The 11,423-nt window shown below is 33.9% G+C and overlaps 1 protein-coding gene across 2 annotated transcripts; it reads right to left on the reverse strand.

Annotated features, from left to right (window-relative positions):
• Window positions 1-7,239: 7,239 nt before the first annotated feature.
• Window positions 7,240-11,094, reverse strand: LOC130948710 (cysteine synthase). 2 transcript variants are annotated; one of them, XM_057877554.1, is made up of 11 exons: window positions 10,958-11,094; window positions 10,315-10,371; window positions 10,090-10,199; window positions 9,755-9,812; window positions 9,147-9,410; window positions 8,924-9,061; window positions 8,785-8,836; window positions 8,256-8,335; window positions 7,942-8,001; window positions 7,727-7,807; window positions 7,240-7,560 (listed from the first exon to the last, which is right to left on the reverse strand). In XM_057877554.1, exons 2-11 carry the CDS (start codon window positions 10,354-10,356, stop codon window positions 7,468-7,470), a joined length of 978 nt encoding a protein of 325 aa, XP_057733537.1. In that variant the 5' UTR covers window positions 10,357-10,371; window positions 10,958-11,094; the 3' UTR covers window positions 7,240-7,467. The 2 variants fall into 2 exon arrangements, with proteins under 2 accessions (XP_057733537.1, XP_057733538.1); XM_057877555.1 differs by having other exon boundaries at window positions 10,890-11,084.
• Between the last annotated feature and the right edge of the window lie 329 nt (window positions 11,095-11,423).

Consider the following 11,423-nt stretch of genomic DNA (forward strand, 5'->3'; position numbering starts at 1 on the left):
AATTAAACTTATAAATTAATGAGGCAAACTTGCTCTCTCTTTGCATAGTGAGGGGCCTATAAAGTATAAAACACTAAGTTGTTATGTCTGCATATTGAACATATTACAAATACAACACTCGTTTAATATTCGTTTGACACGTATCAATATGTTCAACTTTATTGTTAACCTGTATTCTTGATATGGTTTTAAAATATTATATATTATTATTTATTAAAACTAAATATTATTTTACATATTTTATATAGTTAACAAAATTAAAAATATTAATTTATATTTAAATATTGATAAAATATTAAAAAATATTTTATATTTTATATATATATATATATATATATATATATATATTATATTTTTGTATCTTAGAACAAACTAAAATTTATGTGTTTGTGTGTCTCATGTAGTGTCGTGTCCGTATTAATGTTTGTGCTTGATAAGCAGAACATACACTATTAGCTCATAGAAGATAAAATGAAAGGAAGAAAGATTGGGTACTAAGCTTGAGTATCAAAGAGTGGATAAAGTGAGAAGTGGGGACTAGAGAGGGAGTGTAGTTGTTTAAGTGTGAGACAACTCTGCTTGATTTATTTAAATACTATATTTTTTTTAAATAATGTCTAAATTAATTGGCTAATTTTTTTGTCCATGAAAGTGAGATGAGTGATGTACTTAAATATTGTAATTTTTTATATTTTTAAAATTATAGAAGGTACATAAATTAGAGAGTTCAATTTTCGTATCTCAAAATGTTTAATTCTTTTAAATCGAAATCGGATAGTCTGATTTCAGAAATTAAAAAGTCTAATTTTTATACTCTATAAATCAAATGGTTTGATTTTTGTACCTCCTAAAAATTAAAGAGTCTGATTTCTTTACCTCAAATTAAATAGTATTACGTTTAAGATTAATACCCTAATAATTTATAATCCAAACAAATACTATGTCAATCTAATATCAAAAATAAAAAAATAAAATCAATTTTCAAAGATTTTTTAGTTTTTGGTCTCAATATTTTAATTAAAATTTAATTATAAAATTAACTTTCAAAGATCATCTTTGTCAGATAATACAATTGTCATATTAGTTGTGTCCAAAGTGCCAGTGGGTAACATTTGTTTATGTAGAGCGTTAACTCTTCACATGCTCAGATGTGTATGATAAATTAATAGACAAATTAGTTTCTATACATAATACAAAACTGTGTCCATTTGCAATTATTAGAAGTGTTGATATTCACAAGAATTAATATATTTTTTTTCAAATTTCTTAGGGACTAAGTTTTAAAAATTTTTTAGAGACATAGTTGTCTTTTTAATAAGCTAACGGGACTAAAATGTCTAAATTATTAATCTTCTCAGTATTCAAGCAAGGAAAAAATGAACCTATTACCTATAACCAATTTCTTTGTGATTTTTATATTTTAACGATCATAGATATAATCTAAAAAAAATACTTTTATTTTATTTTGATCAAATTCTATTTTATATTGTATTTAGACTTCACTTCCTTCTTGATTGCTTGAATATTGATAGAATTACAAAGATAGATATTTTAATCTCTATTTGATAATTAAAAAGAGAACTAAGTTTCTAAAAAATTATAAAATTCTCAACTTAATCCTTAAATGACGTACTTTTGCTTGTTGTGTATAGGACTAATTGGTTTATTATTATACACCTGGTAAATTGACGTTTCAAGTGGCTGAAACGGGTTAAATCCTATTTTAATTTTTGAGATTGACTAGTTATACTAATTTAGTGTATAATTTTTTAATTTTTACAATTTGGTTCCATATTTAAAAAGGTATATCAATATAATTTTTTATGTATTTTCTGTCAACAGAGTTCAATATCATTAGTAACATGGCTCAACCCTTACTAAGATAGACATATTAAAATAGCGTTATACGCATTTTGACACTAAAGAAAATACTAAACAATGACGTTTTAGGATTTCAACAAAATTAAAACATTAAACTCCTCTCTTTTGATTATTTCGTCGCCTCCTTCTTTATATATTGAACTTCAAAAAAAAATTTAACTCTTTCATGGGTGAAAAGAATTGAAGGTTACCAGAGAAAAAAGTGTTTGTGGTCACCTTAAATCCCTTTTCAACCTGTATAGTGTCGATATACACTTTGTAAAAATCAAAAGGTGACCACAAACATTTTCTCCTCCAGCAACCTCTAATTTTTTTTTTCACTTGTGGAAGACTTAAAAATTTTTTTTTGTTTGAAGTTCAGTCGAAAAAGATATGACGAAGTGATCAAAAGGGAAGGGTTTAATATTTTAGTTTTGTTGAAACCCTAAAACGACGTCGTTTAGTGTCTTTGTTAGCGCCAAAATACTGCTACATTGTTTTAATATGTCCAGCGTGGCAAGGGTTGAGCCACGTCACTAACGGCGTTCTGCTCTAGTGACAAAAAATACACGAAGAACTACATTGGTGCATTTTTTTTAATCTGGAAATCAAATTGTAGCAATTGAAAAGTCATAAACTAAATCAATACAACTCGCCAACCTCAAAGACCAAAGTGGAGATTAACTCGACTAAACGTCCTTTCACTCAGATGAAACTAACATAAAAATTGTATTATCTAACAAAGATAATAAAAATTATTTTGGTAATTAAATTTTTTTGTAAACTCTAAACTACAAAATCTTTGAATACTGATTTAGGGCATTGTTCATATCTTGGCCTAAAAATATAAAGTCAGGTCCAACAAAGATAAAGGCCCACTCAAAAAAGGTGGTCTCATCTACTTACCCGACTTCATAGAGGCCGGGAATGACAAGGGTGACTTAATCCTACTTATCTGAATAAGTAACAACCTCATGAAATATCTCTTACTATCTCTACTTTATCTAGAAAGTAGATTCCAACAAACTCCCAAGATAAAGGGAACGATTATCCACCCGCAAAGGTGGAACTACTCTGAAAAGGTGGTTATCTCTCCATTATAAATACAATGACCTGCTAAGGTATATTTAAAGTCCAATCTACTAAAAAACCTGCTTAAAATCTTTGCTAACTTAAACATCGGAGTCTCTTGCAGGTACCACCCCCACCACCTCACGAGGAATTCAACCGCGGTACCTCGGCACCAGCACAAGTCGGACGTTGTCTCATAAGAAATCTGGACCTCACGTTCAGGCTCAAATCACTATTTCAAATAACACTCGGAACATTGGCACCGTTGCTGCGGACCTAGAAGTCTATATCCACGTATGGCGGACAGCCAGTATAAAGATGGTCATACAGCATCTGATGACCTGGTGCTGGCATTACCTCCACCCTAAAAGAGAACAAGCACCCCTAGGGGAAGGAACGTTGAAAACCCTCATCTGCGGCGGATTCAGTCGGATATGCACCCACCTAAATATGAAGAATCTCTACATCCGACGGAGATACTAGGGTTAGTTCACAACTATCATGGCCGATTAGAACAACTCAAACTGGAAGCTGAACGATAGTGAAACGTAGAACGAGCATTGCAAAAAGAAGTGCGATGACAGAAAGAGATGGAGGAAAAGCTCTTGAAGTTAAAAGCCGACCTCCAAAGACGGAGCAATCGGACAGATCGGGCGGAAAGCCCTTTTGGGGGTGAAGATCCGTTTGTTAAAGAGATCATGCAACCCAGGGTTCCCTAAAATTTTAAAACCCCGACATGGATCTCTATGACGGAATGACCGATCCGAGGCATCATGTCAACAATTTTGAAAGTCGGATGTACTTAGCTGATGCCTCTGATGCAACTCGTTGCAAGGCTTTTCCGACAACTCTGACTAAAGCAGCAATGAAATGGTTTGATAGCTTACCACCCAGGTCGGTAACTTGTTTTAATGACCTAGCAAGGAAGTTCCGTACCCAATTTTCAATTCAGAAAGACAAAGTTAAGCATGATCCAAGCCTGCTGGGGGTCAAGCAAGAAGTCGGAGAAATACTTTGAGATTATATGGAGAGATTCAATAAAGCCTGCTTAGAAATACAAAACCTACCTTCTGAAGTGGTAATAATAGGGTTGGTTAATGGCCTTAATTAAAGAAGGGTCATTCTCCCAATCCATATCCAAACGATACCCAACTTCTTTGTATGAAGCACAAGAGCGGGTAGAAAAATACATCAATGTAGAGGAAAATTTCAAACTCAGAGAGCTAGCCCGGGGACCAACCTGCCCTACCAAGCTCAGGACAAGGAGAAGGAAGCTAAGAAAAAAGATGAGTATAACTCGAAAAAGTCTCGAAGATACTATAACTACACCCCACTCCAAGTTTTCCTCGTAGATGTTTATAGGGAGATATGCCACACCAAAAAGCTTTCGCCTCATTGGCCCATTAAGCATAAAAAGGCTTGAAGTCAGACAAAATATTGCGAATACCATAAGCTGCATAGACATTCTACTAAGATTGTTATAACTTAAAGAATGTCATAGAAAAGTTGTCCATGGAAGATCTGCTAGAAAGGTTCTTGGCCAAAAGATCGGACGATCAAAGAAAGAGGAAAAGAGTTTATCAAGACGGATGACAGCGAGATCGTCCCCCGCAAACTCCTGAGAGGCACACACATATGACAGATAGAGGGTTTGCAGGAGGAAGAATCCCAAAATCCTAACGTAAAATGAATCTTAAAGAAGTATATCAAGTTGAGAAAAACAACAGAATTTCCAATTTACCGACAATTTCTTTCACCAAAGAGGATACACAAGGCGTGACACCTGGCTATGATGACCCAGTAGTGATAACAGTGATTATTGCCAATGCAAATCTCCATAGAACTTTGGTGACCAAGGGAGTTCGGTAGACATACTGTTTAAGCCCACTTTTGACAAGCTCGGGCTAGAGAAAAAGGATCTGAAAGTGTATCCAGGTAACCTTTTTGGGATGGGGGACACGCCGATCCAACCTCTTGGATTCATCTTGCTATACACCACTTTTGGAAAAGGCACAAGGTCAAGAACGTTAAGTGTCGACTACATCGTGGTCGACGTCATGTCTACTTACAATGCCTTAATAAGTCGGGATACTTTAAACTAACTAGCAGCAGTTGTCTCTACACCTCACTTATGAATGAAGTTTCCAACTACAGAAGAAATTTGATAAACTCCAATTTGGTGGTTTATTTTGTGTTGAATTTAGGGGATTTTATCAACTTTTCCCACATTTATTCACTAAAATAGCATGGTTTTGTAAATTCTCCTTAAATTGTGCTTAAGTGTGAAAACATGCTTTTTAGGTCTTAAAATAGCTAAATTAAATTCACCTTTCTCCCATTCGATGCCTTGATATGTTTGTTAAGTGATTTCAGGTTTAGAAGGCAAAGATTGGATTGAGGGAATGAAGAAAAAGCATGTAAAAATGGAGAACTCATGAAGAAATGAAGGAACTGCTAAACTGTCAATCCTGACCTCTTCGTGCTAAATCGATCATAACTTGAGCTACAGAGGTCTAAATGAGGAAGTTTCAGTTGCGTTGGAAAGATAACATCCAGAGCTTCAAAATGTTATAAAGCCAGGCCCAACAAGGATAAAGGCCTACCCAAAAACGGTGGCCTTATCTACTTACCTGACTTCATAGAGGTCGGACACGTCAAGGGCGGCTCAACTCTACTTATCTGAATAAGTAACCACCTCCTGAAATTTTTCCTACTATCTCTACTTTATTTAGAAGGTAGATCCCAACAAACTTCCAAGATAAAAGGAACGGTTATCCACCCACAAAGGTGGAACTACTCTAAAAAGATGGTTATCAACCCATCATAAATACACTGACCCATTCAAGTATATTTAGAGCCCAATTTACTATAAAATCTGCTTAAAGTACTTACTAACTTAAATATCAAAATCTCTTGCAGGTATCACCCCTCACTTCCTCACGAGAAATTTGAATGGCAGCACCTTAATGCCAGCACAAGTCGGACGCGGCCTTATAAAAAATCTGGACCTCACGTTTAAACCCAAATCACTGTTTTCTGTAACACTCAGAACATGTATTATTTTTTATATATGTATAATAACAATCTCTAGTATAAGAATTTCCACAAAAGAAAAAATATTAAAATAATGCTCATGTGTATTTTAAAGTTTTTCAGGTGGTGACTATTTTGTCTTCATCACCATCCTCATGGCAACATTTTTGTACCCATCACCATATTCTAAATACGGATCAAATTTTTCTAAAATAAAGTTTTAATAAAATAAAAAAATAAAAATTTAATCACATTTAAATTAAAATTCTAAACTCATACACAATAAAAATTATAGTCAATAATAATCAATCTACCATATTATCATTTTATCAATCTCTTTATTTTTTAAATTTTGTTCCCTGTAAATACATAAATTTGTCAATTTTATATTGAAATGCTTTCATTGTTCAATGTTCCGTTTTATTTAAATAAAATGGGGATGACAAAATTTCATGAGACACGAGGATTCCTGCGGAAACTGCTACGAATGAGGATCCGACCGTAGATAAATTTTTCTGCGAAAACAGAAATGGAAAGTAAAATTTCACCGGAGCAAGTGCGGAGATCTCTGCTCCCTGTTAATCCCCAAAATTTATAAATTTACTTAATTGTCTTTAATAGTTTATTTTTCATGTATGTATTTTAACATTTCAGATGCCATATAGAGAGAGACTCTAAATTGCTAATCCTCATTTGCATAACCCTTTTTTAATTTAAAGATCTCTAACGCTATCTATACTTCATCCAACTTCTCTACAGTTACTTCCTCGTCCACCGCTATATGCTCAATGTCGCCGTTGCTCCCCCCCCCCCCCCCAAAACACCCCGAAAACCGTGTCAGCTCAAAAAAGGTCACTATCTGCCATTTAGTATTTTTGTATAAAATCTTTTGATTTTTGCATATGATGAATGCTTACCGCCCTATTCTTATAAAAATTAATGATCAACCAGAACTATTAGAAAAATGGAAAATAGATCCCGCGACAAATAGGGATGGAAGACAATATTCTCCCATAACAAAGGTCAAAGACAGATAACAAATCTGGGGGCGAGGACGGGGAATGAGGAGGCATCTGGCATCTCCACCCCCACCCCCACGCCGTTCCCATCCCTAAAATACACTTATTTGATACCGTCGCAGTTGTCTATGGTGATGAGGCTCATTTACAGAGATTCATAAAAGAAACAATGGCATTTTCTGATTTTAGTTTTTGAAACCATTTTGTTAAAGATTATGAAGAACCCCCTACAAAACATAAATATGGATGGTTAACAGATATAAATTCCGTGAGGTAACACTGCCTTTTATGAATTAGTTCAAACATCTCAAAAGCACCACATGAGACGGCATTATTCAATTGAAGTCAATTTACAAGGAATAGGAGAGCTAATCATGTTCCAGATAAATATGGCAAAGGCATATCAAAGCCAACCAAAAGCTTCAACTTGAAAAGCTCTGACAAAGCCTCCTACTTCAGATTTAAGCACAATTTTCTAAGAAGTTCAGGGCTCGAAGACCATGTTCTCTGTTTCTCGCTTCACGGATTCAAATAGCACAGACGAAAGATAACGCTCACCAAAGCTTGGGAAGACCACCTATTCAGGCACCCGATGAGTGTGTTAGTTCTCGAATATGGCATATTTAATAATCCTTATTCAATATAATGAGGAAACCCGGAGGTTGATTCAAGAAAACCAATTAAGAAGACAGCTATAATAACTGCATTTTAATACAAGATGAACAGAACGAGTGCAAACTTACAACAATGAGTTTTCCAGCATTTTCAGGCCTCTTTGCAATCCTAATTGCAGCAGCTGCAGCAGCACCAGATGATATCCCCACCTGCAATTCATGTTCATAAAAAACACAGAATAACATTAAAAAATATTCCCTTTAATCATGCAAGTAGAAAAGGCTAAGCATCTAAACAAATTTGGAGGAGGATCCCCTTTGAAATATCTTTCAGGGGAACTTACCAACAGACCCTCTTTCAACGCTAGAAGTTTCGCAGTTTCAATAGCTTCTTCACTAGAAATCTACAAAAACAAATAATATTATGTGTCACCATCAATCCCTGAGTGAAAAAAAAAAGTGTACAGGACTGTCACATCACATTGCTAGGTCAAATTATCAGAACTCCTGGCCCTGTCTATGCAATGATTTAATGTCCTTCTGGTCTTCCCAAGGAAAAGTTGCATCAGATTATTACACATAAAAACACACACACACACACACACACACAAACTAAACACACATTATTTAAATTTAAATTAAAAAATAGATGCCTTACTTGGATAACTTCATCAAGTAAATTGACATCCAAAACACCAGGGATGAAGCCAGCACCAATTCCTTGGATCTTATGAGGACCTTGTACACAAACAATGCATTTGTCAGGGGAATGATAACTAGAAAAGGCATTTGATAAGTTTCAATACAACCATACAGATGAATGTAGACTAAAAGGTTAATAATCTTGTCCTCTATCTTGTTTCATCTCTTCTCTCGGTCTTAATGATATTTTTTTATCAACAAAGAAAAAAATGCAAGTAGTACAACATTTTCTTTTTATTTTATATGAGAGGAGCGCACATGCTGAGCTATACATGAGCTCATGAGTTTACAAGTGTTTAAAATGCTTCTAAAGTGTAAAATAAGAGAAGCAAAGTATATGAACAAGAACTCAACAATAAGATGTATCCCTCTATAAAGACTGTGACCAACGATACTCTCCAAAGAACTGTCAAAACACCTATATGTTTATTTGGGAAACAGAGACCAATGGCATAAATGAAATTCAGAAGAATTAAGACTCTTACCAGGTTTCCCTCCAGACAATACTGGACTTTCAACTGGTTCGATACCATAGAGCTAAAAACAAGAGAATAGGTGTAAGTCAAACAACGGATAGACTAGAAAAATAAAACTGTTAATATGAATGAAAATTAAAAGCCTAACCTTAATATTAGGGTTCTGCTCTTTCAGATATTTCCCAGCACCCGTTACTGTACCTCCAGTCCCAATCCCAGAAACAAGAGCATCAACTTTACCACCAGACCCCTTCCAGATCTCTGGTCCAGTGGTTTCATAGTGGATCTTTGAAGAGGATGAAGAGAGCTAGTTAGTTAATTCTTTTCAACCAATTGATTCTCATAATACAATACAAGGACAGAATTAATACCTTTGGGTTAGCAGGATTTTCAAACTGCTGAAGAATATAAGCATTTGGGGTCTTTGCTAATATCTCTTCGGCCTTTGAAACAGCTCCTTTCATACCTTTTGCCGGATCTGTGAGAACCAACTCGGCTCCAAAAGCTCGAAGAATGGTTCTTCTTTCAAGGCTCATTGAAGCTGGCATGGTTATAATAAGTTTATAACCCTTGGCAGCAGCCATGAATGCCAAACCAATGCCAGTATTTCCGCTGGTAGGCTCAATGAGGATACTCTACAATACAAAAAACAATTTCAAGCCTGTTAATTCCTCTTTTATTCATCCAACATCAAAACAAAAACTTCCCAAGTACGAATTGCTAAGGATGGTTGAACGGCAGCAGTGTATTGATAAATTGATATCAATTCACTGAGTATTTACTGAAAAACTCCAATTTCAACATTTTAAAACTGGAGAGCAACAAAATATCAATTTCAGAAAGAATTACATAAAATCTACCATCTACATATAATAAAGCCTAAACAAAGGGTAGAACGAAGTTTTTATGCGATATGAAGTGTCGGTGATAAATGAATTGAAATATCAGAGCAGGAAAGAAGGTCAAAAACAAAACTTACTTCACCCGGATGAATTAGTCCCTTCTCCTCAGCATCTGCAATCATGCTATATCCTATCCTGCAAAGGAAAAACTTAAACATTAACAATATATGGACAACAATAGGTTCCTTAATGCCAATTAGAATATATCACCTATTAGAACCTCAAAAATTGAACTAAGCAATCTCAACAACACAAAAGACTACAAAATTAACAGCTCGGTAATCTCAACAACACAAAAATCACTATCACTATAAAATTAAAAGTTAAGTCACCTCAACAACATAAAAGGATTAAAAAACCATACATTTGCAGCCCAACACTTTCAGATATAAGAAAGAAGATTTCTATATACCTATCTTTGACACTGGAGCAGGGCTCCATCATTTCCAGCTTAGCAGCGATTTGGGCGACACACCCATCGACAACATGGTTGAGATACACCAACGGAGTCTTCCCAATTAACTGTGATAATAAACAAATAAATAAATAGCAACATTTCCCAATCATATAAGACTTCAAGCTAAAATGTTTTGATTATTGAGACAGATAACAAGGTGCGGTTTAACATTTGACTTACTTCAGTGACATCTTTTGCAATGGTTGACTTCTCTTCCGCCATTTTTCAACAAAATCTCTGCAAACGAATCATAAAGTAATGTAGAGATCTTACTTAATACCACTAAACAGATTTATAAAAAAAAAAAAAAAATCATAATCCATCATTACTCATATTACTCATATTGACAGCCTTGACTACTTGTATTTCTATATCTAAGAATCCTTTGAATTTTCGCGTGAATGAGATTACAATCCATCCATCCTTGCAGTAAAGAAAACAGTAAAACCAATAAAATCTGAGATCGAACAGCTAAGTTAAAAACAAATTAGATCTTTTCAAATTACTGTTGAGTCCACGGAATGATCAATGAAAATGAAAAAATGTGGAAAGTCTAAGCTTAGAAGCCTAAAACGTTGAAACTTCTCATCATCGATTAATTAATCCAAGTAAAGTGCACATGAAATTTTCATTTTCACTAGGGCTTCATGACTTGATTACATGACCAGAAAAAGAAAAAGAAAATGAAAAGAAAAAGGAAAGAAAAAAGCGGCTACATGAGATAGCTAGTAAGAGCGTAGAGAGAAGTGATAAACCTCTAATAGGAACAGAAAATGGTGATGATGAAATTGAGCGATATGAATTTTGATGAATCGGGTCTTACCTAGGTTCAAGGGTCTTTCTACAGAAAGAGGAGATAAGATTGAAAAGAGGAGAAATAGGAAAATCCGAAAATATGAAGACGAAGACTTGGTAAAGTTTTTCTCGGAGATACTATGGTTACGGAGTTAATACTTAAATTTGTTTATAAAAGATTATGGAGTGGTGGGGGTTAATGTTATGTGTTATAAAATATTAGCTGACGTGTTAAATTAGTGATAGGTTATGTGTTATTTAATATGTAAAAAGGTGATTTATTATTAAAATAATTTTTAAAAATTTAAATTAATTTTCATAGAATTATCAAAAAAATTAGATTTTATATAAATTTTTTTATTTTTTTAATATTAAAATTAAAATTTTTTTAATACTATTAATTTTAATATTATTTTTTAAATTTTAATAAAAAAATTTTACATAAAATAGTAAAAATAATTAAATTATTATAAAATTATGTTGTCATTTGTATT

Source organism: Arachis stenosperma, chromosome 9 (genome assembly GCF_014773155.1).
Source record: "Arachis stenosperma cultivar V10309 chromosome 9, arast.V10309.gnm1.PFL2, whole genome shotgun sequence".
Classification (NCBI taxonomy): domain Eukaryota; kingdom Viridiplantae; phylum Streptophyta; class Magnoliopsida; order Fabales; family Fabaceae; genus Arachis; species Arachis stenosperma.